Below are 12,704 nucleotides of genomic sequence, written 5' to 3'. Positions count from 1 at the left end.
TGCGCCCCCGCCCCATTGGTCCACCGTTCCACCACCTCCGCTTCCCATTGGCCCACAGGAGGCGCCTATTTGCATAGACATCCCGAACTCGCTGCAGTCATCGCGCGTCAGACAGCGACTCCGAAAGGGGAGGAGCCGGCGCCTCTTAAAGGAACGGGAGAGGAGGTACCACTCCACCCCCCGGACCAGAGAATGGTAGAAAGAATTGGGAGGAACCTGCGGAGAGGAAGCCTAGGAGGGGACTGGAGAGCAATCTTGCGGAGGACGGGGAGCAGTACTGGGAGCCCGGCACTGGAAGGGTAGTTCCTGAGTGCCTTGTGCGGGTTGCGGTAAATGATGTAATGCAGGCCAAATTCCACGAGAGTGCAGGGATTGGAGCATTTACCCGTGCCTTCCTGAGGGAGACAAAGTTACTGGCCGAATAGCGGGGGGCTTGGGTTCCTGTTGTCCAGACTCGTGGCCCCTTCGACTGGGCTCCAACCCTTCCTCCCCCACCCCCACCCCCGACTTCCTTTCTCTTTCTCTCTTCAAGGCGATGACACTTTCCCACTAGGTCGGTTCTCCAGTCCTCATTCATCAGCTTCAATACTGGGGCGGGGGCGGGGGTTGGCAGACGTACATCTGGAAAAGACCGGGGAGACAGTCGGCCTTCCTGTCCCAGATGGGGGCAGGGAGGAGAGATGGAGATCAGTGAAGACTTCCAGCTGCGGGGTGGGCTAGGGGAGAGAGTGGTTCCAGGGATAAAGCCTACCCCCGTCAGATAGCGCAGAGGCCTGGGAAAAAGTGTAGCAGGGCAGAAAGTTTAAGCAAGCCCCCCCCCCCCACACACACACACCCTTCTTTGGAAAGATAGGAAAAGAAAAAAAACTAGGGTGCTGCAAAGGCCAGGTTCAGGGTCTGGGTCTTAGCTCCAAGGCATTGAAAATAGCTTAAGCTTTACTGTTACAGAAATTACTCAAATCAGGAATCTTTCACTTCCTAACTCTGCGCTAGAAATGAGTGTCTGGCCTCTGGAAATTTCATATTCCTCATTGTTGGTACCCATCCTATGAGATTCTTAATGTAGATGAAATGAGTTAAAGACTAAAGCACAGAGTAAGTGGTCAGTGAATAGTTACTAGGAACTACCTGGGACTCACCACATCCTCGAATAAGCATCTTTGTATTCAATAGGATGACAGAGTGTGCTCATTCCCTACCTTAAAAGTTGTTATGAAGATTAAGTGGTAATGAAATCAATTTAGTGTATTGCAACCAGAATTTAAAATAAATGGGTATCACAGAAAGCAAGGGTAAATATTGTTGCATAAAACTTTTGTTTGCATTATTTTTAGGTTGAACCATATAAAATTGCCTTCTTATAGGTCAAGGAGGTCAGATAGCATGGATTTCATATGGTTCAATGTGTGTGAACTAGATGAGTGTCAACTGTGTTTCTTACTGTTTTAGTCCAAAAACTGAAATACTGTGTATGTATATACATACATACACACACCTATAGTAAAAACATGGTCTTGTTCATTAAACCCCTGTATACAGGAATTAAGAGCCCTCCACTTCCCAATAGTTTTTTTAAGGGTTTTTTTTATCCTAATTTAGTCTGCACAACAAACAGGTAGTTAAACATATAGAATGTGTTGGCTCACAAGGAAGAACAGGTCAAATAGATAAATAGGTTCCAGAAGGGCTTCAGGGGCCACAGACGGTGCTTGGGACTGCGATATATCTGAACAGCACAGTTTTACACTCACAGCCCTGCAGTCCATTTCTGTTGGGCTTCTAAAGACTTTTCCATGTGAGACCCCTGGTTTAGACACCCTCAGCAGTCGCACCCCAGAGGACAACTGCTGCCTACCACATCCACAGGGTAGTGAACAGTTCTCAGCTTCCCTTTAGATAGGCTGCCCTCTCTCCAATTTCACCCAGCCCCTGGGCCACTGCACACCAATGTTAGTGCCACAGCTCCTTCACCAGCTTGGGATGGCTTCATCTTGACAGCCCTTTGTCACCACTGGGCAGGGGAATCTCTACCCACACTACATTGGATTATTGCAGGTTCAGAAGCCAAAACTGTTGAGGTAAATAAAGTCAAAATCAAAACTGGTTCATAGATGTGTTTTATTTTTCAATTACAGCTTACGTTCAACATTATTTTATGTTAGTTTCAGGTTTACAGCAATCATATACTTACATAGTGCTCCCCCTGAAAAGATGTGTTTTCTTTGGACTTCATATTTTTAAATCAGATTTTACATAAAAATGAATATCCAGCTTCTCTCTAAAAATTAAAATTTTTAGCAGCTCTAGGCTGATGTGCTTACAGAAGTACTACAGCCTAGAGCTGAGTTGAATGGTAGCCATAGGAAAGGCATCTGCTCTCAGGTTCACTATAGACTCCGCACAGCCCACTGAGCTCTGATAAGTCCCCTGCCTGGCCTCTCTGGAATGTGAGTGTGGTGCTTCTCCCATAAGGCCAAAATCACAGTCGACCCTGGGAAGAGGAGAACTTACATCCACCCCAGACCATGAAGCACCCCTAGAGGGGCATCAGAATTCTAGCCAGATCCCCTAATATCACCATTCCCACCTCACTCCTTATTTTTCTCCTGATTTTTATCACTCAAATATCAGAACAAAAATTAAAGAGTGCTTTTAAAAAATTACCATCACACACAAAAAGTTACTAACACTAAAATTTTTCATTTGAAGTTAACCTTTACTCATGTATTTTTTAAAATATTTTATTTATTTGGGGGGGGAGAAGGGAGGGAGAAAGAGAGGAAGAGAAACATCAATGTGTGGTTGCATCTCGTGCGCCCCCAACTGAGGACCCAGCCCGCAACCCAGGCATGTGCTATGACTGGGAATCAAACCAGAACCCCATGGTCTGCAGGCTGATGCTCAATCCACTGAGCCACACTAGCCAGGGCAACTCATGTATTCTTCAAGTACAAGAAAAGAGGTCTCAATTGTGATGGCAGCACTAGAGGGAATGGGAAGGAAAAAAAGGTAATGAATCAGTGTGCCTGGAGAAAGTCTGGAAAGCCAGGCTCCAAACGCTAATAATGCTTATCTCTGGAGAGGACAAGAGGGACTCGCAGAGTGTGTTCTTTGCTTTATACAAGTCTGTGCCATATAACTTCTTCCATGATTGGTATTACTTTTATACAGTTTTGCTTCTCTTAAACTTAAGCAAAGATAAAAACAGAAAAGAGGTAGAATACATGGATCTTGGTGACAGGCTACAAGGGAAGGGAGGTACACAGAGAGGAGGACTCATGATGGATTGAGATTTTTGAATATGGGTGACTATCCTCCAAGCAGTGGTACCATTAATGGAAAGAGAGGGCTTGGCTGGAGAAACAGTTTTGGGAGAGAAGTTCAATTTGGGCCCAGGGAAATAAGCAGAAGAAAATGTCCTGTAGGAAACGGGGAGTATGTGTTTGGAGTTTGATAGAGGCTAGAACTACAGCTCATGCTTTGGAACTGTCCACACTAAAGGGCCAATTAAAGCCACATGAGGTGAGATGAGATTCCTGCAGGGGATAACGTAGAGAGGAAGGCCAGGGACAGAATTCAGAACAGTCATTCCTGGGGCCAGCAGAAGAAGGAAGCCTCAGCTGGGGCTAGAGGAGGCCTGGTCAGAAAAGGTGGATGTGGCATTCCATCAGCAAAGTCAAGAGAGGAAAGTTTGAAAAGGCAGATGTGGCCGGCAATGTTAGCCACTGCAGAATGGTCAAGGAAGACCAGGAGTGACAAAAGGATTAGTGATTAATGACCTTCAAGAGTAGTGCCTTCCCAATACTTCCGAGTGCAACCCATGTTAAGAAATCATTTTTACGTTGCTATCAGTGGTGGATTTTTGCTTCCAATACTTTAAACCCTGTGTTAAAATTAGACATCCACATCCTTTGCCATATTACTTGGCAGAACCTACCACTGCTGTTCAGTTTTGACATGTGACATGCTCTGGCCAATAAAATGTTAATAGACCTGTAGTTTTAAATGTGTTTGCATGATCTGGCTTGACCTCTTATGCTTCTGCTACTATATGAGAGCGTACTCTGGGACCAGCAGGGTAGCCTCAAATCAGCCCTACAGCCTAGAGCCAAGCCCAGCTAAACTCAGCTAGGTCCATCCAAGATCATCTGAACCTTACCAACCTCCACATGCAAGAGGGAAAAAATGTATAAACTGTTGTAAATGACTGAGATTTCAGAGTTATTAAGCAGGATCACCACCCCAAAAGCTGACTAATACATAACCCAGTATACACAAACAAGTATCAAATCTTACAAACAAAATTTTCTAAAAGATAGTTTCTATCATGTTTCATATTTTTAAAATGCTGGTTGCAACCCACAATTTGAAAAACACCATTCTAGAGAAATTGTTTTTGCGGCTTTTTTTCACTCCAACGTACCTGTAGAATGTAACACACTGTACATCAACAAGTAAGTGGCTCAATTACTAGCTGTGTGACCTTGGGGAAACTACTTGAGTCTCCTTAAGCCTGTTTCCTAATCTGTAAAATGGGAACAATAACATCTGACTAACACAGCAGTTATAGCGATTAAATGAAATAATGCATGTTTCATGCCTAGCAAAGTGACTGGCATACACAGAGCAAGTATTCAATAAATATTAGCTGTTATTTTCATTACTGAGAAGCGTGGTGACAAACAGAATGAGCTAGAGCAATTTCAGAGTTAAGGACTCATTTCTTTAGGATGGGGAACCAGGATGAAGTTACTGGAATAGGGTGGAATGTAACTGATGACGTAGGTCTAAGTAAAGAAGAGGCAGGAATCAAATCGGCTGAGGGCCCTAGAGGAATGAGGCATTAAGCATCATCTCTTTGCTCACTACTATCCATTCCATCTCCCTCCTAGAGTCTTTTTTTTTTTTTTAATAAAATGAATTAACATTTGGGAATTTATTCAAGTTTTAGGGATCTAATATTATAAAATCCTCCTAGAGTCTTAAAGGGATTCTGAGACCTGAATCTGTCATTAACCACTCCTCCAATCCTACTCTAACTTGTCCCCATCACACATCCACCTTTCCCACCTGAATACAAGGACTAGGCGAGCCAGCAGTTGGAGAGCAACACAGGGTTCCACGGACAAGAGGTGGCCATGCCTCTGGAGCCCACATTTTCAACTGCTCCACACACTAGAGAGAAGGATCAGTGCCTGCCAGTTATTCCTGTCCAAGCCTCAGCAGGTTCCATGAAGGCACACACCCCTTCTAATAGGCGAGGGAAGATGGGACATGATTCATGGGCAATGGCAGAGAATGAGCATCAGAAGCAGGTTGTAAAAAAGGCTTCTTTATTGAGAGCAGCGAGTGTAAAAAAAAAACAACAACAAACAAACAACAACAATAAAGGTGTGAGGCAGGGGTGGCCCCCTGCCCCCACCTCCTCCAGGGCGCACCCTCCCTCCCAAGCCCACCCACTCTACGCTGCAAGTACATACAAAAGCCGCCCGTGGTGCATACAAAAAGGGCGGGTTATATAGTGTCAAAAGCTCCTGAAAACTCCTTCATCTGCCAGGCACTTAGGATGAGGAAAGGAGAGAAGGGTGGGGAGGAGGCATGGATCTGGTCAGTGTGCACAAGTCCATGCAGGGAGGACACACTGGCTGTGTCCTCCCGGTCCTGACGCAGACCCCGAGGTGGGCCCCGTGGGCCAGAACTACTCAGGAATTTGAGTATATTAAGGAACACCCCTCAAACCCAACTCATTTCCAGCCTAGCCCTCCCTGGGCAAAGTTGGCAGGTGAGTGACAGAACTGAACCTGGTCAAAGGGAAGAGACCCAGGCCAGAAACCGGGGTTACCTGAGGCACCCACACTGTCCCTGATGGGGGAAAGGGTGGCACAGAAAGCTGCCCGGCCCAAGGTCCTGGTCACCCAGTCTGGGTCCCAATCAGCCTCCCCAAAGGCTGAGGGAAAGAAAGGGGAGGAAATCCCAGGCCCTGCCCAGAACTCAGCAGTGCCTATGGTACCAGGGCAGGGCCCCCAGGGCCAAGGAGGACAGAGATCTTGCCCATCATGCTGCAGGCACCCTTCAAGAGGTCCTCCCCTGCCCATGGATCCTGAGGCATAGCCTGCCTGGGCTCCCTCCTCACGGCTTGCTGTCTGCGGGGCTGTCTCCCAGGGCATTGGCGATCTCGCTGAAGGAGGGCCTGTCCTTGGGGCTGAGGGCCCAGCAGCGCTGCATCAGCCGGTAGAGTTTGGAAGGGCAGCCCTCAGGCTGAGGGAGTCTGGCCTTCCCAGCCTGCAAGTCTGGAAGAAAATGGGGGAAGGAGTGTTAGTCAAACTTTTAACGACCCACCCAACACTCTTTGGAGCCTGCAGTTCCCACAAGAAGCCACTGGAGGGTGACTTGGGGTCGGGGTCGCTGGCCAGTGGTTGCTGGGCACTGACTCAAGGAGTACACCCGAAAGCATCCTGCAACCAAAGGGGTAACTCCCTGAGCCCCAGCTGTGGGGGCTGGCCGGACAGGGTCCCCACAGCACAGGAGGCAACCAATGCATGGGGGCTGAAGTGGGGTCAGTGGGCACGCATCAGTGGCTACAGTGGGCACTGGGGGCAAGGGCTGTTTTCCGACCACTATTTCAGTATTTCAACAGGAATGGCCATATCTGTGTTTCTGCTAAAATCAGCCCTGAGGGGAGGCAGGCTGAGCTGGCCCCAGGATCTTGAGCAAACTCCACCTGGCGAACATCTGGAATGGTCCCTTGGGAATTCAGCTGCCTACCTGCCAGCACTTCATCATCAGCCTGCCCACCATGGGGCATCTCTCCATGGGTGAACACTTCCCACATCAGCACGCCATAGGCCCAGACATCGGACTTGGTGGAGAAGTCTCCCTCCAGAATGGCCTCAGGGGACATCCAGCGCAGAGGCACCCAAGCCTGGCGGAAGTGGTAGTACTCACTGCAGGAGAAAATCACATGTGGGCATGGGTTCACAGGGTGGGGTGGGGTGAACACAGATCCCTCCTCCAAGGTCTCATACCCGAGCTAGAACCCAACTTTTCTATATCAGGGCAATCAGAGAAATTGGTAAATTTATGCTGAGCACAGGGGTACATTGGATGAAATCTGGAGGTACCCATATGGGGTCTGATGGTTTTAAGAACTCCATTGAAGAATCAAACTTTACCTAAATTTTAATAAAAAAACAAAAAGCTAATAATCACACATGCTTTCTCATTATTGGTTTTAAAAATGTGATAAAGAAGAACACATTAAATGCAAAGCAAATTTGAAAAGCCTTACTAGTGACAAATCAATCATGACTAAAGCAACAATCAGACGAACTGGGGTGACTCAGAACTGTGGCGACTCGCAGGGAAGTTCCTAGAGGTGCTATGTGGTATGTGTGGGCATTCCAGAGCAACCTCTGGCTGTGGGTGCTGAGTTTTAAGTCTTAGGCTTCAATTCAGGAAGTTACAGAGAGATCCATAGGAATAATTAAATTATATATAAGCTGTTACAAAATTTGACTACTATAAAAAGGTTTATAATTTGTATCACTAGAGAACGTTTATGAGTGGCAGGGTCCTGAGGCCCACTGGTTGGGACACCTGCTGCATCTTTGGAGAGAGGATAGGAAGTCCCTGCCCCTCCCCAGGCCCTCCAACTGTAGACTAAGCAGACACAGCCCTTCCTCACACCTCCCACATCTGCCCTCTACCCCTCGCCACGCCGCCCCCCGCCCCCCGCTCCCATGTCCTACCTATTGTACACATCCTTGCTGAGCCCCAGGGCTGACACCTTCACCTGTCTCTGGGCGCTGACCAGGCAGTTGCGAGCAGCCAGGTCCTTGTGCACAAAGCGGTTGTTGGACAGATGCTCCATGCCCAGGGCCACCTGGGTGCACAGGGCCACCTGGAGCAAGAAAGGGGCTCGTCAGAGCATCCAGGTCGAGGGGCTCAAGGTGACCACCCCTGACAAAACTCTTGGTGGCGTCTCAATGCCATTGGTGTGATGCCTAGGAAGTCCAAAAGCAAAGGCACAACAGCTTTACTTTCCTTCTCTGTAAAATGGGGATAATAGTGCTTGCCTCAGTGGGTTGTCAGAAGAACAGAATTAAATGAAATTAAGCTCTTGGAAACCACTTGGACAAACAGCAGGTGCTAGACAGGTGGGTGGCATGCAGGTGGGGAGAACACATGGTAACTACTTGTGAAAAATAACTAGGCATTAATCATAGCCTACATCTTTATGGGTTGCTCCTTTTCCTTTTTACTTCAAAATTACTTATTTTCTACTAATTGTATATAAAAAAACAAAACAAACAAAAAATATCTAAAATTTGTGTGTGTGTGTGTGTGTGTGTGTGAACACACACACACATACACACAAACGCACATGACTGGTTCCCTCCAAGGATGGGAGCTAGAGAGAAGAAAAGTAGAAAAACTTCTGGTTTGTATTGTTTAAATGGTAAACTACATATAGAAAAGCTTATCAAATATATGTGCATTTTCACAAATAATTATAAAACTCACACCCAGGTAACAAGCACTAAGTTAAAAAAAAAACAAACCAAGAATGCTAGCACCCCAGAAACCACCAAGGGCTCCTTCCTCATCCTACACTCTCCCTCCTCACCAGAGACAGCCACTATCCTGGCTTTATGATAAGAATTTCTTGGCTATTCTTTGTTTTTACCATTATACATATGTTCCTAAACAATATAATTCAGCTTTGCCTGTTTTGAAACCAGATAAGGCTGGAAGCACAAAAAAATGTATGCTCTTTTGTGCCTGATTCTTTCACTCAGCACTTAAGAGTCATCTTTTGGGTGTGTGCATTGGGGGGGCGGGGGGATACCGATGTACTGAGTTGTCATCCTGAACACACCATCATTTATTAATTTTAATGCCAATAGACACTTGGATTTTTTTCCAGCTTTGGCCTATTGAGAATAGTACTGCTATGATTATTCTTATGGCTATTCACAGGCATGAATTTCTTTAAGATGCCTAGGTGTGGGTCATAGACAATGAGTATCTGTAGCTCTATAAAACAATGACAAAATATTTTCCAAAGTGTATGAGAGTTACAACTATATTTCACTGATATCCTTTTAATAATTTTGAGCAATGTGAATGTATTATATTTAGAACATATTGAATGTAATTATAATTAAGTTATATTAACATTTTTTAAGTATATATCAATGCACTGAATAGATATTAATTGAGCATCTATTGTACCCATACACAGCTGAGTGCTGGTAAAATGCGACAGAAATGTGGCAAAATAGGTGTCCTAGTGAGAGGACAGTCTAGATGGCAGACAAGAATTATACCCGCAGAAGACTGCCACCACCTGGGAGAAGGTGCTCCATGCTAAACAGAGATAGAATTGGAACACCAGGAGATCACTTGTGAAGACACATGGCCCCAACGCCTCTGTCACCTATTCCAAACCTTGGGAGCAACTACTGAGGGATACATGGGACCTGTAGCGTTTCTTTGTATATAAAAACAAGGCAACAAGAAATCAAAGAGATCCCTATGGTCTGTGGAAGATTATTTAACAAGTTACAGAGCAGCTGTGTCCTTCCTCTGCCATACATACTCATTCTCAGGATCCATAGGGGAGAAGTCACCCATCACATAACTGCAGTCATAGAGGGATGAAGATAAGAATGAGGCCAAAAACCAGTATCATTGGTTATCAAGAAAATATAAGCCAAGACCCAATAAGATATCATTTAACACATATCTGATGGTGAAAGGTCAAAAGTCAGCCTCCAACTTATCTCTAATGGTCAAAAAAACATGAAAAATAAAGCCCTGGCTGGTGCGGCTCAGTGGATTGAGCGCCAGCCTGTGAACCAGTCACCAGTTTGATTTCTAGTCAGGGTATTGCAGGCCAGGTCCCCAGTTGGGGCCATGTGAGAGGCAATCGATCATATCTCTCATACACTGATGTTTCTCTCCCTCTCTTTCTCCCTCCCTTCCCATCTAAAAGTAATAAAGAAAGAAAGAAAAGACAAAAAACAAAACAAAAACAACAGCACCTAAGTAAGTAAAAGCAGCCTATGTGTGGACTAATAATGAGTATGTCACACATTATGAAAGATTATGGTTAATGTGATTCTATGTTTCTGAAGTTCAAAGGGGAATGAAAATGAATGCAGTGGTAGAGGAGCTGCTGCCAAGTTACCTAGTGCAAGAAGGAGACCACCCAATCTGAGAGATTGAAATCCTTCTAGTGTGCTGGGCCCTGAGCGAGACCAGCCTCCTCTCTTTCTTGTTTTGTGTGAGGTGGGGCTCATCCTCAGCCCATGGCCCCATCCAAGGCTTTATACCCAGCCTAAATCAAAGCCTGGCTCTTTCCTCAATACCACAGCTGTCTCTCCTCAGTCACATCACTGGAGTGGGGGGCATAGGAAGGGCTGTCAGCCCGTCAGTGAGCCCACAGGTGTAGTGCTAGCTTCAGTGTGGCCCTTCGGCATCGCTGGCTGGCTCTGAGCAGCGTCAGCAGCCTGGCTCCCAGGGTCAGAGGAAGGCTGGCAGAGGAGCTGAGCACGATCAACTCCAAAGACGGGAAACCAATTCAGTGAATCTTAACCAGCATTTAAAAAATGAAATAGGAAATACAGAGTGCATTACTTAGAAAGGATAAGACTCATAAAAGTTTTCATTTTTAAAATAACTGCCAATGTTGTTGGGTTGTGATGTAAAATGTGCTTTTTGCTACAGTGGGTCTCAGTCAAAAAAAAGTTTAAAACACAATGATCTAAACCTGTGCTGTCCTAAACAGAAGCCCCTAGCCCCCAGGTGGCTATTTAAGTTAACTAAACGTTAATAAAATTAAAAACTCCGTTTCTCAGTGGCTCTGGCCACATTCTAAGTGCTCAGTAGCCTCATGGGGCTAGTGACTACTGCCTTGGGCGGCAGCAGAGATGGAACATTTCCATCACTGCAGTAAGTTCTATTAGACAGCACTGATCCAAAGCACCACCACCAACCTGGACCCATTTACAAAGTGCACTGACAGACACTGCAAACAGAGGTGCTCGCTGAACAACGGACACCGGCAAGAATTGGTAAAAATCTCACCTTCTTGGTGCATTTTCTTTATCAAAAGAGAAGAGACAAAACCTCTGGACAGCTTCCAACCAAATGTGTGTGTTACCAGTGATGAGGGTTAAAGAAGAGGTTAGGTGAACAGGGCTACCTGGGTTACCGAGCCCTCCCTGGGTGCAGAGTCCTGCACTGCATCTCAAGGAAAAGTAGAGGCCACACTCCCAAAACAGTGCCCAGACTGCCATACTCAGAATGCCCCAAGTGCCACTGGTAGGAAAAGGGCCAGATGACTAAAGTGAGAATCATTAAGAGAACAAACTCCACTTCAGGCTGCAAAACCACAGGGCACTGTTCAGCCTTACCTGGTAACTGTAAGGGGAAGACAAAGGCTTCTGCAATGTGCCCTCATCACACTGGCCATCCCCCTCAGTCTGCTCTCACTCTGCTGCCAGTCAAGGGAAACAAGAGCATGGACTGGGCATGGTGACTAACTTGCTCTCTTTGCAGGGAGGCCGTGCTTCTGCAAATACTGGCTAAGTGAGGACAGTAAAAGGGGATTCTGTTAGACCCAAGCCAATCAAGTGTTTCCTTATTGCTGGGCAAGCTGCCATCAGATGGCCACAGGATTAAGTTTCAAATACTGTTATAAAGACCAGACCCACCCCTTCCTCTCCAGCTTTCACACTCTAAGGGCTTGCCCCAGTCCCAGCTATCCCACTGCAACAAACTGCGCTCCTCTCACCACAGGCTTTCTATGTCCCGCCACACGTCCCAGCACCTGACTGCATAAAGCACTATCCACCAGGGGAGCTGAGCTGCCCCTGCTTCTCATCCTGTTATTAGCTTGCAGGTGACCAATGAGAAATCACAGGTTATATAGTTCTCTGACTTTAAAATCTCCATCATCTTATCAGCTACTCTTACAAGCATTACCTACAATGATGCCTCCACCCAGGGCCAGTGTCTTTGATTTCTATCGCTACCCCACTGCTATCCTGAAATCCTCCTGGGGCTCCCCCAGCCTGCCCACACCCCCTATGGCTCTAACTGGCCAGGGAGCACCCTGCCTACCATTCCATCTCCCTTTAAAAACTTAACTCTTCCTCCTTCCACCCCCCAGGACATATAAAGTAACACAGTAGGTCACTAAATTATCAGCATAATCAAGTATCTACAAGTTTTAGTATATATTTCCTAAAAATTGTCATTTTCATGGAATCCCCCAAAAGCACCAATTTTTAAACTATTGATTGAGACCCACATAGGACTCAAGACCAATTTTGTGGGTTAAAAAAATAGGCTGGGCTGGGGGTTCAGGGGTAGAGGGATTGAGCAAAAAAGAAAAAGGACCCATGGACATGAACAACTGCAGTGACTGTGCAGGGGAGGGGGGAGGTCAGTGGAGGTGAAAAAGGGTGTAAGGGGAATAAATGGTAATGGAAAACAATACAATAAAAATAATAGTAAAAAAAGGCTAGGAAATATCAGGTACATCAAATACAGTGTTGTGAAAGTTTAAGTTTAGTTGTGTGTGTGAGTACATTTCTTACAGGAGGTCCTAATCAAAACACATTTCAAAAATCACTGTCCTAACACAAGGACTCCTCAAACTCTAATGAGCTCACAAATCAGCTGATAAGGTTGTT

The 12,704-nt window shown here is 46.0% G+C and overlaps 1 protein-coding gene across 1 annotated transcript in view; it reads right to left on the bottom strand.

The window, feature by feature from the left end:
- Positions 1 to 5,316: 5,316 nt before the first annotated feature.
- The window catches only part of PTK7 (protein tyrosine kinase 7 (inactive)), a 68,480-nt gene continuing 61,092 nt past the window's right edge, over positions 5,317 to 12,704 (bottom strand). The window contains exons 18-20 of the mRNA XM_090282448.1: positions 7,749 to 7,900; positions 6,766 to 6,944; positions 5,317 to 6,290 (exon numbers count right to left, since the gene is read on the bottom strand). Coding sequence (XP_090138574.1) covers positions 6,130 to 6,290; positions 6,766 to 6,944; positions 7,749 to 7,900 — 492 coding nt within the window. The 3' untranslated portion in view covers positions 5,317 to 6,129. The remainder of the gene's footprint in view (positions 6,291 to 6,765; positions 6,945 to 7,748; positions 7,901 to 12,704) is intronic.

Source organism: Furipterus horrens, unplaced genomic scaffold (genome assembly GCF_987537825.1).
Source record: "Furipterus horrens unplaced genomic scaffold, mFurHor1.1.pri manual_scaffold_6, whole genome shotgun sequence".
Taxonomy (NCBI): Eukaryota; Metazoa; Chordata; class Mammalia; order Chiroptera; family Furipteridae; genus Furipterus; species Furipterus horrens.
This window is presented reverse-complemented; position numbering and strand designations above follow the sequence as displayed.